A 13574-nucleotide genomic window follows, 5' to 3' on the forward strand; every position below is an offset into this window, starting at 1 on the left:
CGGCTGTGCATGTTAGCAGCACACGGAAACCCATGGTTCCCGTCAGGCCTCGAGTCTCTGCTATGACCACGTCTACCAGAGACTACCAGAGACTGGACTCAAAACACCAATTAGGGTACAACGTTTATTTAAAAAAAAAAAAAAAAACTTGTTTCTTTTGCACTGAGGAGAAAATTCAACAGAATAAATCAGAAACGGTTGGATGAAAGGTTAAAGGAACTCTCTAAAACTGCACAACTGCCTGCTACTTAGTGAAATGCCTCTATGTGGGACAGGGCTCAAAACTATAAAAAGGAAATCACAGCTTTGTGTCGAATTGAAAGAAAACAAACAGAAAATCTTCACCATGTCTTAGAAACAGCGGAAGTCAGCCTTTTTTGTTTAAATCCTGAGAGATCATAGGAATAAAAGAAAACACCGGACTAACGTTTGCTTTAGTAAACTAAGGTACTTAATAGACGGGTCCCCGTCTAGGAAAACAAAAACAGAAAGAAGCATAAACTGATCTCCTTTTCCTCTTTGAATGGAACTACTTGATGATTAGCTCCTTAGTACAACCTTTCATTTACTAAATATGCCCAGCCATGTAGTAGAACCTACACATTTAGCAAGCTGTTCTGTTAAGTAGCTTAGCCTAGCATTCCAGCTAAAGTTAGCATGTGCAGGTAGTTTTCCCTTTTATGGAATAGCACAAGCTCAACCAAACATAGGTGACTGCATACGTCTGGTTTACTGAGGAAATTTGAACTGAAGTTAGCTGACTTTAGCTCTTTGCACCCAAACAAACATTTCTTTCAGGATTCATTAAAAGTGGTTGCGTCTTAACGCCTTAACTGAGACCGAGCGGCTCTGCAGTCACTAAACCTTTTGTGAAGTTGAATCATTACTCATCCTCACTTCAAAGAGTTTGACTTAAATCTTTTAAGTTAAAACATGAAAATAAAAACTGTTTAGCAGAAATATTAAAGCAGCAATAAACACAAGTGGGTTCATCCATACTTTGGCCTCAGAAGATCTATCCATTAAGTCCACAAAACATCTCCAGCCTGGAGACGCCAACATCTTCACATGTCGGTTGAGAATGAGCAAAGTATTCTGGAACATCTGGCGGGTCAATCAACCTAAATCCAGAAGCTGGACCGTTCTGGAGCGGCCCTCTGCAGGAGCTGGTCCTCCTCCGGTTCCCTTTGATTTGCGATCAGTCTTTCTGGTCTTTCTCCACGTGGCTGTTGCTGGGACTGCCTCTCGGACTGAGGAAGACTTCGATGATGATGTGGGAGGTGCCGTGGAGGAGGTCGGTGCTGTCGAGGAGGAGCGGTGGCCCGTCTTTGAGGTTCATCATGGGTTCCTTGAAGACCCATGTACGTCTTTGTAGGTTTTGGGGGGGTGCCAGGGCGAACCGAATAAGACTTTGCGGTCTTGTGGGGGGTCCCTGAACGATCCATATATAAATTTGCTTGTTTCTGGGGGGTTTCAGGACGATCGGTATAAGGTTTTATTGGTTTTTGGGGGGTTTCAGGAGGATCCATAAAAGACTTTATTGGTTTTTGGGGGGTTCCTAGATGCCCCATATAAGGCTTTGCTGGTTCTGTATGATTTCTTGAAGGTTCCGTGTTGGGCCTGGCAGTTTTATGGTGATTTCTACGATCAGTGAAAGGCTGTGCCAGTTCATTGTGGGTTCCTAAATGATCAGTGTAGTGGGAATGATAAACTTCCTGCAATGGCTTCACCACATTGCTCTAAACAGAAAAAAAACAGAAGTTAATAGAAGCTTGATGATCAATGACCAATCTTTGATAAAGAATATGACAGAAGCAGGCCAATGTGTGTTTGAGGCCTAAAGACTGACCGGTCTGATATGGGGAGGAGATTTCTTCCTCTTGGGGGAGCACAGCAGGCCCAGGAAGGAGGCGCAGGCGGCCGAGCATCGAGCAGAGAACACCAGCTGAACGACGCACATCACGATCAGGGGAACCCAAAGGATCAGCGTGGTACTCTGGACAGAAAAATGTGGCAAAGATGTTAAAACAATACCACAAAAAGGAAAAGCAAAAATGCCAGGATCATTTCCTTTTCCAAAGTTGCATTCTTACTTAAAAATTGCAACAGGAGTTTAGAGAGATCCGTCTCCATTTGTAGTCAAAGAGAACGGTCCGTTTCCACCTCCGTTTTTGTGTGAAAATCCTGATGGAAAGTCAACTACACATCTTTTTGTGGGTTACCTTTACTTGTAAAGTAAAATGTATTATTGCCAACATTTTCCTGTATTTTTGGTCTTTTTTTATTCTCCAAAAGGAGTAACCGGACTGTGCGGCTCTCACTATATTAAGAGAAGTCAGACATATGATCCCAGCATTAGAGCTTTCCTGCAAAGATTGCCTGATAGGAGCCAAGTTTTGAGTCTCTGTAAGTCTGCTCTGCTATCAACAGCTCAGCTTAAGCTGTGCTTGAAAGAAAGCTTTTGTCCTGGGAACAGCAAAATGTGTGTCTGCTGTGAAACTGAGGGGCCCTTACAATCCATCTCTAAAAGATGGGAAGAGAGCGCAGCCTGAGGTGGGTCGACAGGTCGGGATGGCAATTCTGCTATCAGCACATCTGCTGCTGAACGTGACCCGTCTGGTCTAAGAAGCTGGAACTTCTCATTTCCCATTCAGCAGCGCAATACCACAAAACATCTACCTTTAGTCCCATACCAAGAAACTTCTAATTTTAGTCCCAATACCACAAAACCTCTAATTTTAGTCCCAATACCACAAAACCTCTAATTTTAGTCCCAATACCACAAAACGTCTACCTTTAGTCCCATACCAAGAAACTTCTACCTTTAGTCCCAATACCACAAAACCTCTAATTTTAGTCCCAATGCCACAAAACCTCTAATTTTAGTCCCAATACCACAAAACGTCTACCTTTAGTCCCAATACCACAAAACCTCTAATTTTAGTCCCAATACCACAAAACTTCTACCTTTAGTCCCAATACCACAAAACCTCTAATTTTAGTCCCAATACCACAAAACTTCTACCTTTAGTCCCAATACCACAAAACCTCTACCTTTAGTCCTATACCAAGAAACTTCTACCTTTAGTCCCAATACCACAAAACTTCTACCTGTAATCCCAATACCACAAAAGCTCTAACTTTAGTCCCAATACCAGAAAACTTCTAACTTTAGTCCCAATAACAGAAAACCCGCTGAAAACCCTCCCCAGGGAGGCGTCCAGGAGGCATCTGGACCAGATGCCTAAGCCACCTCAACTGGCTCCTTTTGATGTAAGGAGAAGCAGTTCTACTCCGAGCTTTCAATGGTTCACCGAGCTTCTCACCCCATCTCTAAGGGAGTGCCCAGACACCCTCCGGAGGAAGCTTATTTTAGCCGCTTGTAGCTGGGACCTCATTCTTTCTGTGACCATAGGTGAGTATTGGAACAAAGATCGACCGGTAAATTTGGAGCTCTGCTTTTTGGCTCAGCTCTCCCTTTACCACAATGGACTGGTACAGCGACCGCATACTTACGGACGCTGCTCCGCCAATTTCACGCTCCGGTCTTTCCTCACTCATGAACAAGATATTTCAACTCCTCCACCTGGGGCAGGGAGACTCCACCCACCCAGAGATGGCAAACTACCTTTCTCTCCTCCAGAACCATGGCATCAGATTTAGCGGTGCTGACCCTCATCCCAACCGCTTCACACTCTGCTGCAAACCACCCCAATGCACGATGGAGGTTCTGGCTCGATGAAACCAACAAGACAACATAATCTGCAAAGAGCATAGAGGAAATCCTGTGGTCCCACAAATCAGACCCCCTCCGGGCCCTGGCTACACCTAGAAACTCTGTCCATAAAAACTATGAACAAAACCGGTGATAAAGGGCATGCCAAAGTCCAACATGCACCAGGAGCATGTATGATTCTATAAAATGCAGTTAAAAGGAACAAACAGACCCCTACATTCTTCTTAATAAAATTCTTTCCGCTCATTCATGAATCGAGAGTGAAAATCTGGATGTACGGTGACAACCTACGAGCCCAGACCACAAACCAGAAAAAGTCACCAGCTGGGGGCGCTGTTGAGCAGAAGGAACCCAAGCCCACGGAATAAAAAGGGTAAAAGAATTAAGGATGTCTCAAGGTTGTAAAACATTTTAAAAACAGTTTTAAAAAATGTTAAATATGTTCGAAACTGATCCAGGTTGGTCACCGTTTTTATTGTATTTCCTTCTTTTATCTTTTAACACTAAAACAGAGCACTTCGTTAAAGCATCAAGTAAAAATAGTCCCAACTATAAACTAGAAAAAATGGTGTAATTAGTCATGTGACAAAGTTTGGTGACTGTAGCGTGAGTTCCTTTAGAACTATAGGCCTTTTTGACTAATTATGTATCTTTGTTGAAGTAAGACTGTAAAGTAATAATTAGTCATGTGAGAAAGTTTGGTGACTGATACTATAGGATCTTCTGAACTACAAAACATTTGTGATCAGATGTGATTCATCTCTCCACAAAAAACGCCTTTCTTCCATAATTGTTATTGTAGCATGAGTGTGATGATGGGTTGTTTGGACTAGATCACATCAATGTAACTATGTATTAGTTTTGGTTGTTTTTAAAAGATTGTGGATTTAATTTGTTGTTGTTTTTTTAAAATCACCTTTTCCGGGAGCCTGCACTTTGCAGTGGTCTCACTGCAGTCTCTCTGTCAGCAGCAGGAGAGCGCCATTTTTATTAAAAAAGATAAAAACCTGATCTTTTTTCTGGTAAAATGCTTTTTTTGTAGGTCGTTTGCGCCAAGACATCCCAGAGACAAATAAATACGACAGTTTGAAGTTGCATCTTTCCCCCACCAGCAGCCGCTGCAGTCTTTCGGTGCCCTTACTTTCTGCATTGGTATATTCTGTCCTTCCTAGAAAAACTGTCATTTAAAAACACAAATGGGGCATTTGCTTTAGTCCTGAGTCTGCACGCTCTGGCTCTACTCAAATTTAAGGCGCTTCCACAGGGAGCTGTCCAGCGCTGAGGCTTCTTTTTAGGTTCTTGTGTCCTTTGCCTGCAGTTCTAAACAAGGTCGGGGTTTACGGACAGTGATGGGAGAACCTGGACTCAGCAGCTCACAGCAGTAGGTAATCTTCCTGCTTCATTACTATGGCCCCGCCCACATTGAGGCCGTGCTCTAGTGTAGTGGAAAAACCAAAAGCACTGAGCCGAGTAACAGCGAGTAGAAACAGCAAATGGGAATGTGATTATATTGTATTTTGTTTCAACGTAAATACCGGGTTATGGAGCCCACCTAATTACAAGCCACACCCTCCCAATTTAATGAGGATTTAACACTTTTTACATACATGTTGTGGCAATTCAATTGGCACGTCACTGAGACCACAGTAGTCTCAGAGAGAGGAGTAAATAGTGGTTTAGCCTATTTATTTGAACACACCCACACCTGCCAAACAGCATGGACCTCACTTCAGCAACCAGCTCCCTCACTCATGTTGTGGAAATTCACACTCAGATTCCCCACTTCCCATGAGTCTTAGGGGTTTAAGGCGGGGCTAACCCCTGTTTTGCCACACTGTGTTGTAGATTGAGGATGTATATGTGCTAAAACCACGTGTGTGTTTAAGAAGTAGCAGGGAGCTGCAGCGGAACACAAGAGCAGCTCTCCCCTCCTTCCGGCCGTAACACGGCAGCAATGTGGAAATAACAGGGCTTGTTGAAAAAACATAACCAGTAAAAGAGAGCAGCAGTGACTTATGAGCGCATGCGGCACGCGCCCTACGCGGCTCTGCGCGGCGCGCGTTGTATCGAGAAGTTTCCCTCCACAACTGTGAAGGAAACTTCTGGCACGCAGCAGACCGGCTTTTCCAAACCCGTTGGTGATGGTGGATTTTTTTCCACACTGCTTTTAACGATTGCTTGTCGTCTAACAACTGAAGTGAGGCATGTCAAATAAGTGTGTAATAATTCACATCAAAGGGGAATCGGACTTGAAATATCGCATTGGGCAACTATACATTAGGACTTAAACACTGTCCATATTACCTAACCTGACAGAATCAAATGTAAAAGGATTTATGCTAAAGTAACAAGCAAACATATGTTTTCAATGAAACTGTAATTGTTACTTTAAAAAGTTATAATAAATAAAATATGAGTTATTTAACATTAAGGAGTAGTTACGTTTATTTTTCATTACATTTAGTTACACGTATAAGTTATATTTGGCCCTTTGAGGACAGACACTATGCTGATGTGGCCCTCAGTGAAAATGAGTTGGACCCCCCTGCTTTAGATGGTCACACGCCGCCTAAGAGCCATTTTAATCCTGCTGCCTTTCAGTCACGGAATTCAGACGTCTGTTCTGAAAATGACACATTTGTGTAGTTTTAGAGTATTTTTCAGAAAACATTATTGATAACTACGGTGTAACTGTGGATCCAAGGCATTGAGACTTGAAAAGAGATAGTCAGAATTACATTTTTAGCCTTGCAAATCCATCTGACTGCCCTGAATGAACAATGCAATCAAGGTTAAAGAGACTGGGCTGTTGCAGCTGGCTTCCCCTCAGCATCCGGACAAAGCCGTGTACTCACGTAAATCCGTGTGGGGTCGAACGGACACTCGTTGGTGACGCTGGAGTAGCCGATGGCATCGGGGAAGCGGCAGTGAGTCAGGAGGCTCCGCCCATTGTTCACGATGGCCCTCACCACAGATATGAAGAGGCCGATGGCCGATGCCACCGACATGACCGCCGACACCAGACCAAACGAGAGGAGAGACCAGGTCTGCAGAGTGAATGAAGACAGCGTCTGGTCACGGCATTGGTCCAGATTCTACGATGAACAAACGGCATCAGATGTCCGTCTCTTCAAAGCAAAAAGACGATTAGAAAAACTGCACCCGCTTGTTTTCTGAGCCGACTCACCAGATTCACATTGGTTTGTCAACAGTCAACCTAACTTTAGAGAAAGGAATGTGCACTGAAACATGAAGGCATGAAATGAGAAATATCAGAGGGTAACAAGACAGTTGGAGGCTGACTCCACTCTCAGCCAAGTTAGAAAACGGCGCCTGGTCGGGGGGGGGGGGGGGGGGGGGGGGGGTTCGCCTGCGTCCGGGGCTGGGCCCCCGTCATCTCTGGTCCCGGGGTTGGGGGGGGGGGTTTGGTGCCGTCCTGGTTGGCCTGCGCAGTGTGGGCTGACCATGGGCTGCGCCAGCCTGCCTCTGGGGTTGGGTGCGGTGCCAAGCATGACGTGGAACTTGCATCATTTGAATAATCACGAAATTCAACTTCACTACCTCGTTTCAAACTCTAGGGGGCAGCACACAGACTATTACCGTAAATTGCGGACTATAAGCCGCTACTTTTTTCCTGCGCTTACAGCCCTGCGGCTTATTCAGTGACGCGGCTAATTTATGGATTTACTTGGCAGCCGCCTTGGACGTACTTTTGATCTTGTAGGTGGAGTTGAATGCGTAATCCAACTCCAAGCAGCAAGCCAATTATTTATCTACACACCTCTAAGTGCCAAACAGCATGGACTTGACTTTAGGTCATAGACACTTCAGTCATGGTTCAACAAAACGAAACACGCATGCCCAGCCGCATCCCAGAATCCTTTGGTGCCTTTAGACCCAACGTGCACGTGATCGCCATTACAGTATGATGCAGCTTTCAAGTTAAAAGTAATCGTTAAAAACAGCGTGAAAAAATCCACCATCACCAACGGTGGTGGTTTGGAAAAGCCGGTCAGCTGCTGACGGAGAGAACAGCGCATGCTCAGGAGTGCATTTACCTCTGAGTCATAGTGACACTAGCCCATCTATTAGCAGCTCCGTAATATACGAGATGATCTTTTAAACATGCTTATATTATTGTTATGGTTATTATGAAGCGCCTGTTCGCTCATTTTATTTTTAATCTGTGTGGTCAGTGCTCTTTAGAGGCAGAACGAAGCCGGAAGAACGATTAGGTGAAGGCTGACAGGCGCTAACAACATTTAGCCTGGATGAACATGAATCCATGCGGGAAAAGCTGCCATCTGCATCTTGGCTGCACGTAAATATGTGGGAATAACAGCAGCCTTTATTTTGTCGGGACACGACTGGAAACACAAATCCACGTGATTGTTTGAACAGTTTCTAAGGACTGAGCGGAATTTTGCTTTGAAAAGCTCACACTGACCCCAGGGCTCCAGACTGCGACCATTTGGTCGCATTTTGCGACCAAAATTTGAGAGTGTGCGACTGAATTTTACATCCAGTCGCACATGTGCTACCAGTAAATTTGCCTCCCCCACCTTCCGTATTTTTTATACATTAAACGTGAAAGGGGCACGTCAATGATCTATGAAATGAGCAATGAAATCATCAATGAGACGCGAGCACACACGCATGCAGACAGACGCACACACTCGCGCGTCATTGAGTTATGCCTGAGGCGGCCAATGAGTGTGAGAAGAATAGGGAAAGTCACTGCAAGTGGCTAAAATATGTGGAGGGGGCGGGGCCTAGAGATAATCGAGCGCGCGTAAACATCTGTGGGAAGGAAACGGAGACAAATATCATCACAACCTGATATGTGCGTCTGAGCTATGAGCAAGAGAACTATTGATTCGTTCTTCCGACCTGCGGCTGGTGTACCAGTGCCAGAGTGTACAGCAGGGGTCTCAAACTCGCGAAGCAAACCACGGCTCTCATGCACGGCTGTGTTACGGCAGCACACCCGCGGGAGATGGTCAGCTGAGGAGAATAAATGTCCCACACGTTCGTGCGTGACAGCTGACGGGGCTCTAGCAGTAAACACGTGTGAGCGACAACACGATTTAAAACAGGCGGGGAAAATGCAACGATAGATGTGTTTAAGATGAACCGGCACCCTGGGGGGGGCATGAAGGCGAAGCTGCAGCGAGACTGAAGGAGAGCAGGAATTAGGAGTTTCAATTTAGTTTTAATATTCTTCTCCCCCTTAGTGTGATCTGAGTTATTATATATTTTATGATTATTTTAATGTCTTGTAATGCATGTAGCCTTTTTTTATTCAGTTGGTATTTTAAATGATTTTAATTGATCAGTGTACTACAAAAACCCATAAGGACACATGTCCCATAATGCATTGTTTTGTAGTCTGTAGGGCAGCTTTCAGTCAGTTCAGTACTAAATTTCCAGCTGCGTTTGCTCAGGTTGGGGTCTTGCTTCCGCCCCTTTCTGGTGATATTTTGGTTTTGATTGACAGGTGATGTTGGAGCAAAAACAAAAATATGTCTCACACCAGGTGATCTGTGCAGCGTTGCGTCCATCTGGATGATCTCAAATTATTGTGCATCTTGGCTGCACCTATTTGGTGTCACCAACATGAATTTCCATCCCCTAATGTTTACATACATTTAAGTATTGTTTGAAACTGTGAAATGACCGAAAGGTTCCTACGGTAATCACTTTGTTACTAAAAAAATGTTTTTATTCCAAATGTATGGTATTTTGTTTGCCATTTGTACTGTCATGACAGCGATGCTGCTGTCAGTTTACCTTGTTGTTGCATCTTCAAAAGTGCAGAATAAAATGTGACACTGAATTAGAAACAGCGCATTGTAATTTCTGCATCTATTATCAAAGTATTTATTCGTTATACAGTGGAAATTAGTAGATTTGATTAGAATGTTGATTTACGGTATGCGCCCCTAAAAATTCTGGTTGTGCCCCTAAAATTTTCAATGGGGGGCCACTGTGCTCCTAGTGAAAAAAGTTAGTCTGAAGCCCTGGCCCCACAGCCTCCGTGTGAGATGGAGACATGTTCTGCTGCGGGACAACATCAGCTGTGGGACAGATGGCAGTCTGAAGGCTCCCACACGTAACAACGCATCCTCTCTCGCCCCTCATCCACAAAACGTACAGTATTAATTCCGATTGCTCTGCACAGACACGATTCGCTCCGTCCACCGGCAGCCGCGCGCAGCGACCAGGCGCCGCACAGAGGCGCGCGTATCGCGCTGAGGCGCGCGCTTTTCAGTCGCCGCTGCTTTAATTTACTGGAGTGTTCTTTTAACCAGCCCCGTTACCACCATAATGCTGCCGCGACCCAAGCGGAAGGAGAGCTGCTCTCCCGTTCGCCCCTCCCACCACCGCTGCTTATGGCTCATTCTTTAAACACTGACAACAGTGTAGCGAGCCGGGGGTTAGCCCTGCCTTAAGCCTCTAAGACTCATGGGAAATGGGGAATCGCAGATGTAAATTTCCTCATCATAACTGAGGGATGTAATGTTGATTATATGGTAACTGTTTGTAATTTTATGTATGATACCTAGATTGTCAATAAGTAAAAAAAAAAAAAGAACATAACTGAGGAACTTGTGAACAGGACTGACGTGCATGCTGTTTGTCAGATGTGGGTATCTTCAAAATACATGAGCTGACATTATGCTGACTCCTCCCACAATACAGGACATGCTTTGACAGTCTGGCCGTGTTGCTGATTGCATGTGACTTGTGCACTGATGCGGCTTATGTATGTAGGAAGGAAGCTCAACATGTGTAAATGAGTGGCTGCGGCTTGTAATCGGGTGCGCTCTATAACCCGGAATTTACGGTATTTCAGGAATTGAACAAGTTTATTTGAAATTGTCCAGAATTTGCACGGATCAACGTTCAGCACTTTTAAAGCCCGGTTTGTGCAGGTGAACAGACGATACAAGTTGATTTACTCTTTAGTTTCCATTTTAGATGTAACATGACCAAGTCAAATAACTGACGGTTTGGAAATTTGATCAGGATTTCATGTTCTAAACCAGTGGTCCCCGACCGGTACCGGGCCGCGGGACACTTGGCACCGGTCCGCGGGAAATTTTGGCACCGGGTCGCACAAAAAGAAAAAATAATTTCCATTTTATTGTTTTTTTTCAAAAAAAACGTTTTATTTTGAAAAGTGACCGGATTCTCCCTGTTACATCCGTCACACTTAACGCACGTCAAAATCCCGACACCAAACGTCACGTGATACACACCTGGCGTTGCACCTCAACCCCACACCAGTCCGCGGTAAACGTGCCTTGCGTTGTACCGGTCCGCGGTGCCAAAAAGTTCGGGGATCACTGATCTAAACAACCCCGCTCCTTTTTGTACCCCCCCCCCCCCCCCCCCCCCCAGTCAAAGACAGCTTTTTCTCCCAAAATAAAAAAAAAAAAAGTTTTCATATTGGCCTTTTTGATTGACAGAAGGCGATTAAATGCCAACATTCTCTCCCTCATTTAACAAAGTGAACAGCAGGTTTGTTTGTCCTGCTCATGTTTGGAGAACGTCTGCTGGAATGCTGAACTAAATGCAACCCGTGTGTCTGCACGGCTGCATGCTCCGTCCATGCCTCAGTCACATCAGCAGGTGGAGGGGACCGCCGCTGAATTTGCCTCCCATGGTGACATGCTGTGACAGGGAGCAGGCGTGGCTGCTGCAGCTCTGGCTCCACCTCGTCAGGCTCGTCTGAGCAGCTGGGTGAGTAAACAGAGGCGGCGCAGACGGGAAAAAAACCACAGGCCATACCTGCTCTGCAGGCCTGCATTCAGCCGCACACCGCTCTGCATGCATGTGCGGAACATGACACACGCATGGAGCGGAAAACACATTCAGTCCTCACCTGTGAGAGCTCAGAAGTGATACTAACCAGGGATCTGCTCTTCTTGTTCTTTGACAGGACGATGGTCAGAATGCCCACAATGACGCCCTGCAGCAGATGAGCAACACTAAAGTCAAACAGGGTTCCTAGGTTTTCTGCATTCCTGGGTAACAAATGAACAAAATCAATCTTTCATTCTTGCAGCAGCTAACAAACAACCTTCCTGAAACTAAAAAAATGATTGTTTTAACAGCAGCATATGTTCTGAATCAGTGTTTTAGTCATTTTAACGTCGGCTTGTCATTTAATAATAAACAGGTTTGTGCGGAGGAGCAGCATGAAGCATGTTCCAAAGGGGCGGGGCATTGTCCATTTTCCCCATTTGTCACCTGATTCCTCTGAACACCTCAACAGCCAAATGTGCTAACATTTCAAAATAAAACGATAGAGATGCAGCTTTTCTGCAACACACCCAATCTTGCACATGTAACCACACCTTCATCTTCAGACTCGTCTGCTGATGGCAGCAGGTACTTTCAGAAACGACAGTCGTGGTAATGAAGGTTAGTAACTAAACACGCCCTTCCTACATGAAGACATGTGGGTCTTTGCTGCATTTCAACTGAGGAATGATTTGTTTGGACATCTATCACACTCCCCAATGGGTTAGGAACTCACTCCCTTCTCCCACATCCTCCTGAACTCACCACCATCCCTGAGGTGAGGGCCCCCACGTTGGAGATGGAGTACAGCATGGCCCGGGCCTGCCGGTGCTGGTTGATGTGCCTGAGGACCACGCCGTGCACCAGGGCCCCCAGCAGAAAGTTGACGTGTCCCACCATGATGGCGCCCAGCCCCATCTTCATCAGGGCCTGGGTTTCTTCCAGGCTGCCGCAACACAATCCTGGGGGGGGGACAGAGAGGGTTCAGAGGCATAAAGGGACGCACGCGGGTCAGACCCCCGCACACGTGCCGGTTGCGTTAATGATTGGCTGCTGAGCACACAGCTGCAGTGCAGGGCGACCCAGCAACAAGTGGGTCACAGCTGATGCCCCCAGCAACTGCCCTCCGTGGAGGAGCCCCCCTTCTCCTTCTGCCCCGCGCGGTCCTGCAGGGCGGGGGGGGGGGGGGGGGGGGGGGGGGAGTCCCACTCCCAAATGCAGATGTGACATTTGTGGAAGCTGTTGGACAGGATCCGACACCATGTGAAACAGACCCAACCTTTCAGATCGCAAACACGCGGCTCCGTGCGCGCACGCGCACCCGTGGCGCGGAAGCAGAAGGAAGTGCGCTTTTTACCTGAACCGGCCATCTCCGTCCGGTCACCGTGCGACCCTCTGCGCGCCCCGGTGCGGCGTACGCGACACCTTCAACTGAACAACGCCCCCTCCGCCGGCCGGTCAGGTCCGGGGGCGCAAGACTCACGCCTCTGCTGAGGTCTCTTCAAAATAAAAGCACCGCTGGCTCATCACGCAAAAGCAGGGGGGTCATCCGGGGGAATGACCGCTCAGATGAGACATTTTTGCCACTGATTATTTTATCTGAATGTGTTCAACGTAAATAAATGTAGATACAGTGCTATAATGCTCTAAGAACTGCCTTACTATTATTTTTGTCTGGGATCTGAAAGTATGCTTTTGTTTTGAAGGTTGTCCCGCTAATGAGCGATGACCTCTAACAGCATTTTGTGTTTGGGAATTCGGAGGACATAACCACGCCCCTTTATTTGGAGTTCTTTCTTCCTCAAAAAATGTTTAATGACAGTATTCTAATTAACCTGGTGGTCTCGCTTTCAGGTGAACACTTGCATCACGTGACTGTCTCTAGTGTCATGTTCTGAAAGGTCTCAGCTCTGTTTTCTTCTCTTTCTTCCAAACTACGACCTAAACTGTTGTTTCAAACATTTGATGTCGTTCTGGATGCAGTCTCTTCATGGAGTTCTTCTTCACATTTGTGTTTTGATTTTAGTGT

The 13574-nt window shown here is 45.9% G+C and overlaps 1 protein-coding gene across 1 annotated transcript; it reads right to left on the reverse strand.

Moving 5' to 3' along the window:
- Positions 1–110: 110 nt before the first annotated feature.
- On the reverse strand, positions 111–13152 carry LOC101173922. Its single transcript, XM_011473207.3, has 6 exons — positions 12903–13152; positions 12311–12507; positions 11652–11711; positions 6592–6783; positions 1850–1996; positions 111–1739 (listed from the first exon to the last, which is right to left on the reverse strand). Exons 1-6 carry the CDS (start codon positions 12913–12915, stop codon positions 1122–1124), a joined length of 1227 nt encoding a protein of 408 aa, XP_011471509.2. The 5' UTR covers positions 12916–13152; the 3' UTR covers positions 111–1121.
- Positions 13153–13574: the final 422 nt, after the last annotated feature.

Source organism: Oryzias latipes, chromosome 11, assembly GCF_002234675.1.
Source record: "Oryzias latipes chromosome 11, ASM223467v1".
NCBI classification, from domain to species: domain Eukaryota; kingdom Metazoa; phylum Chordata; class Actinopteri; order Beloniformes; family Adrianichthyidae; genus Oryzias; species Oryzias latipes.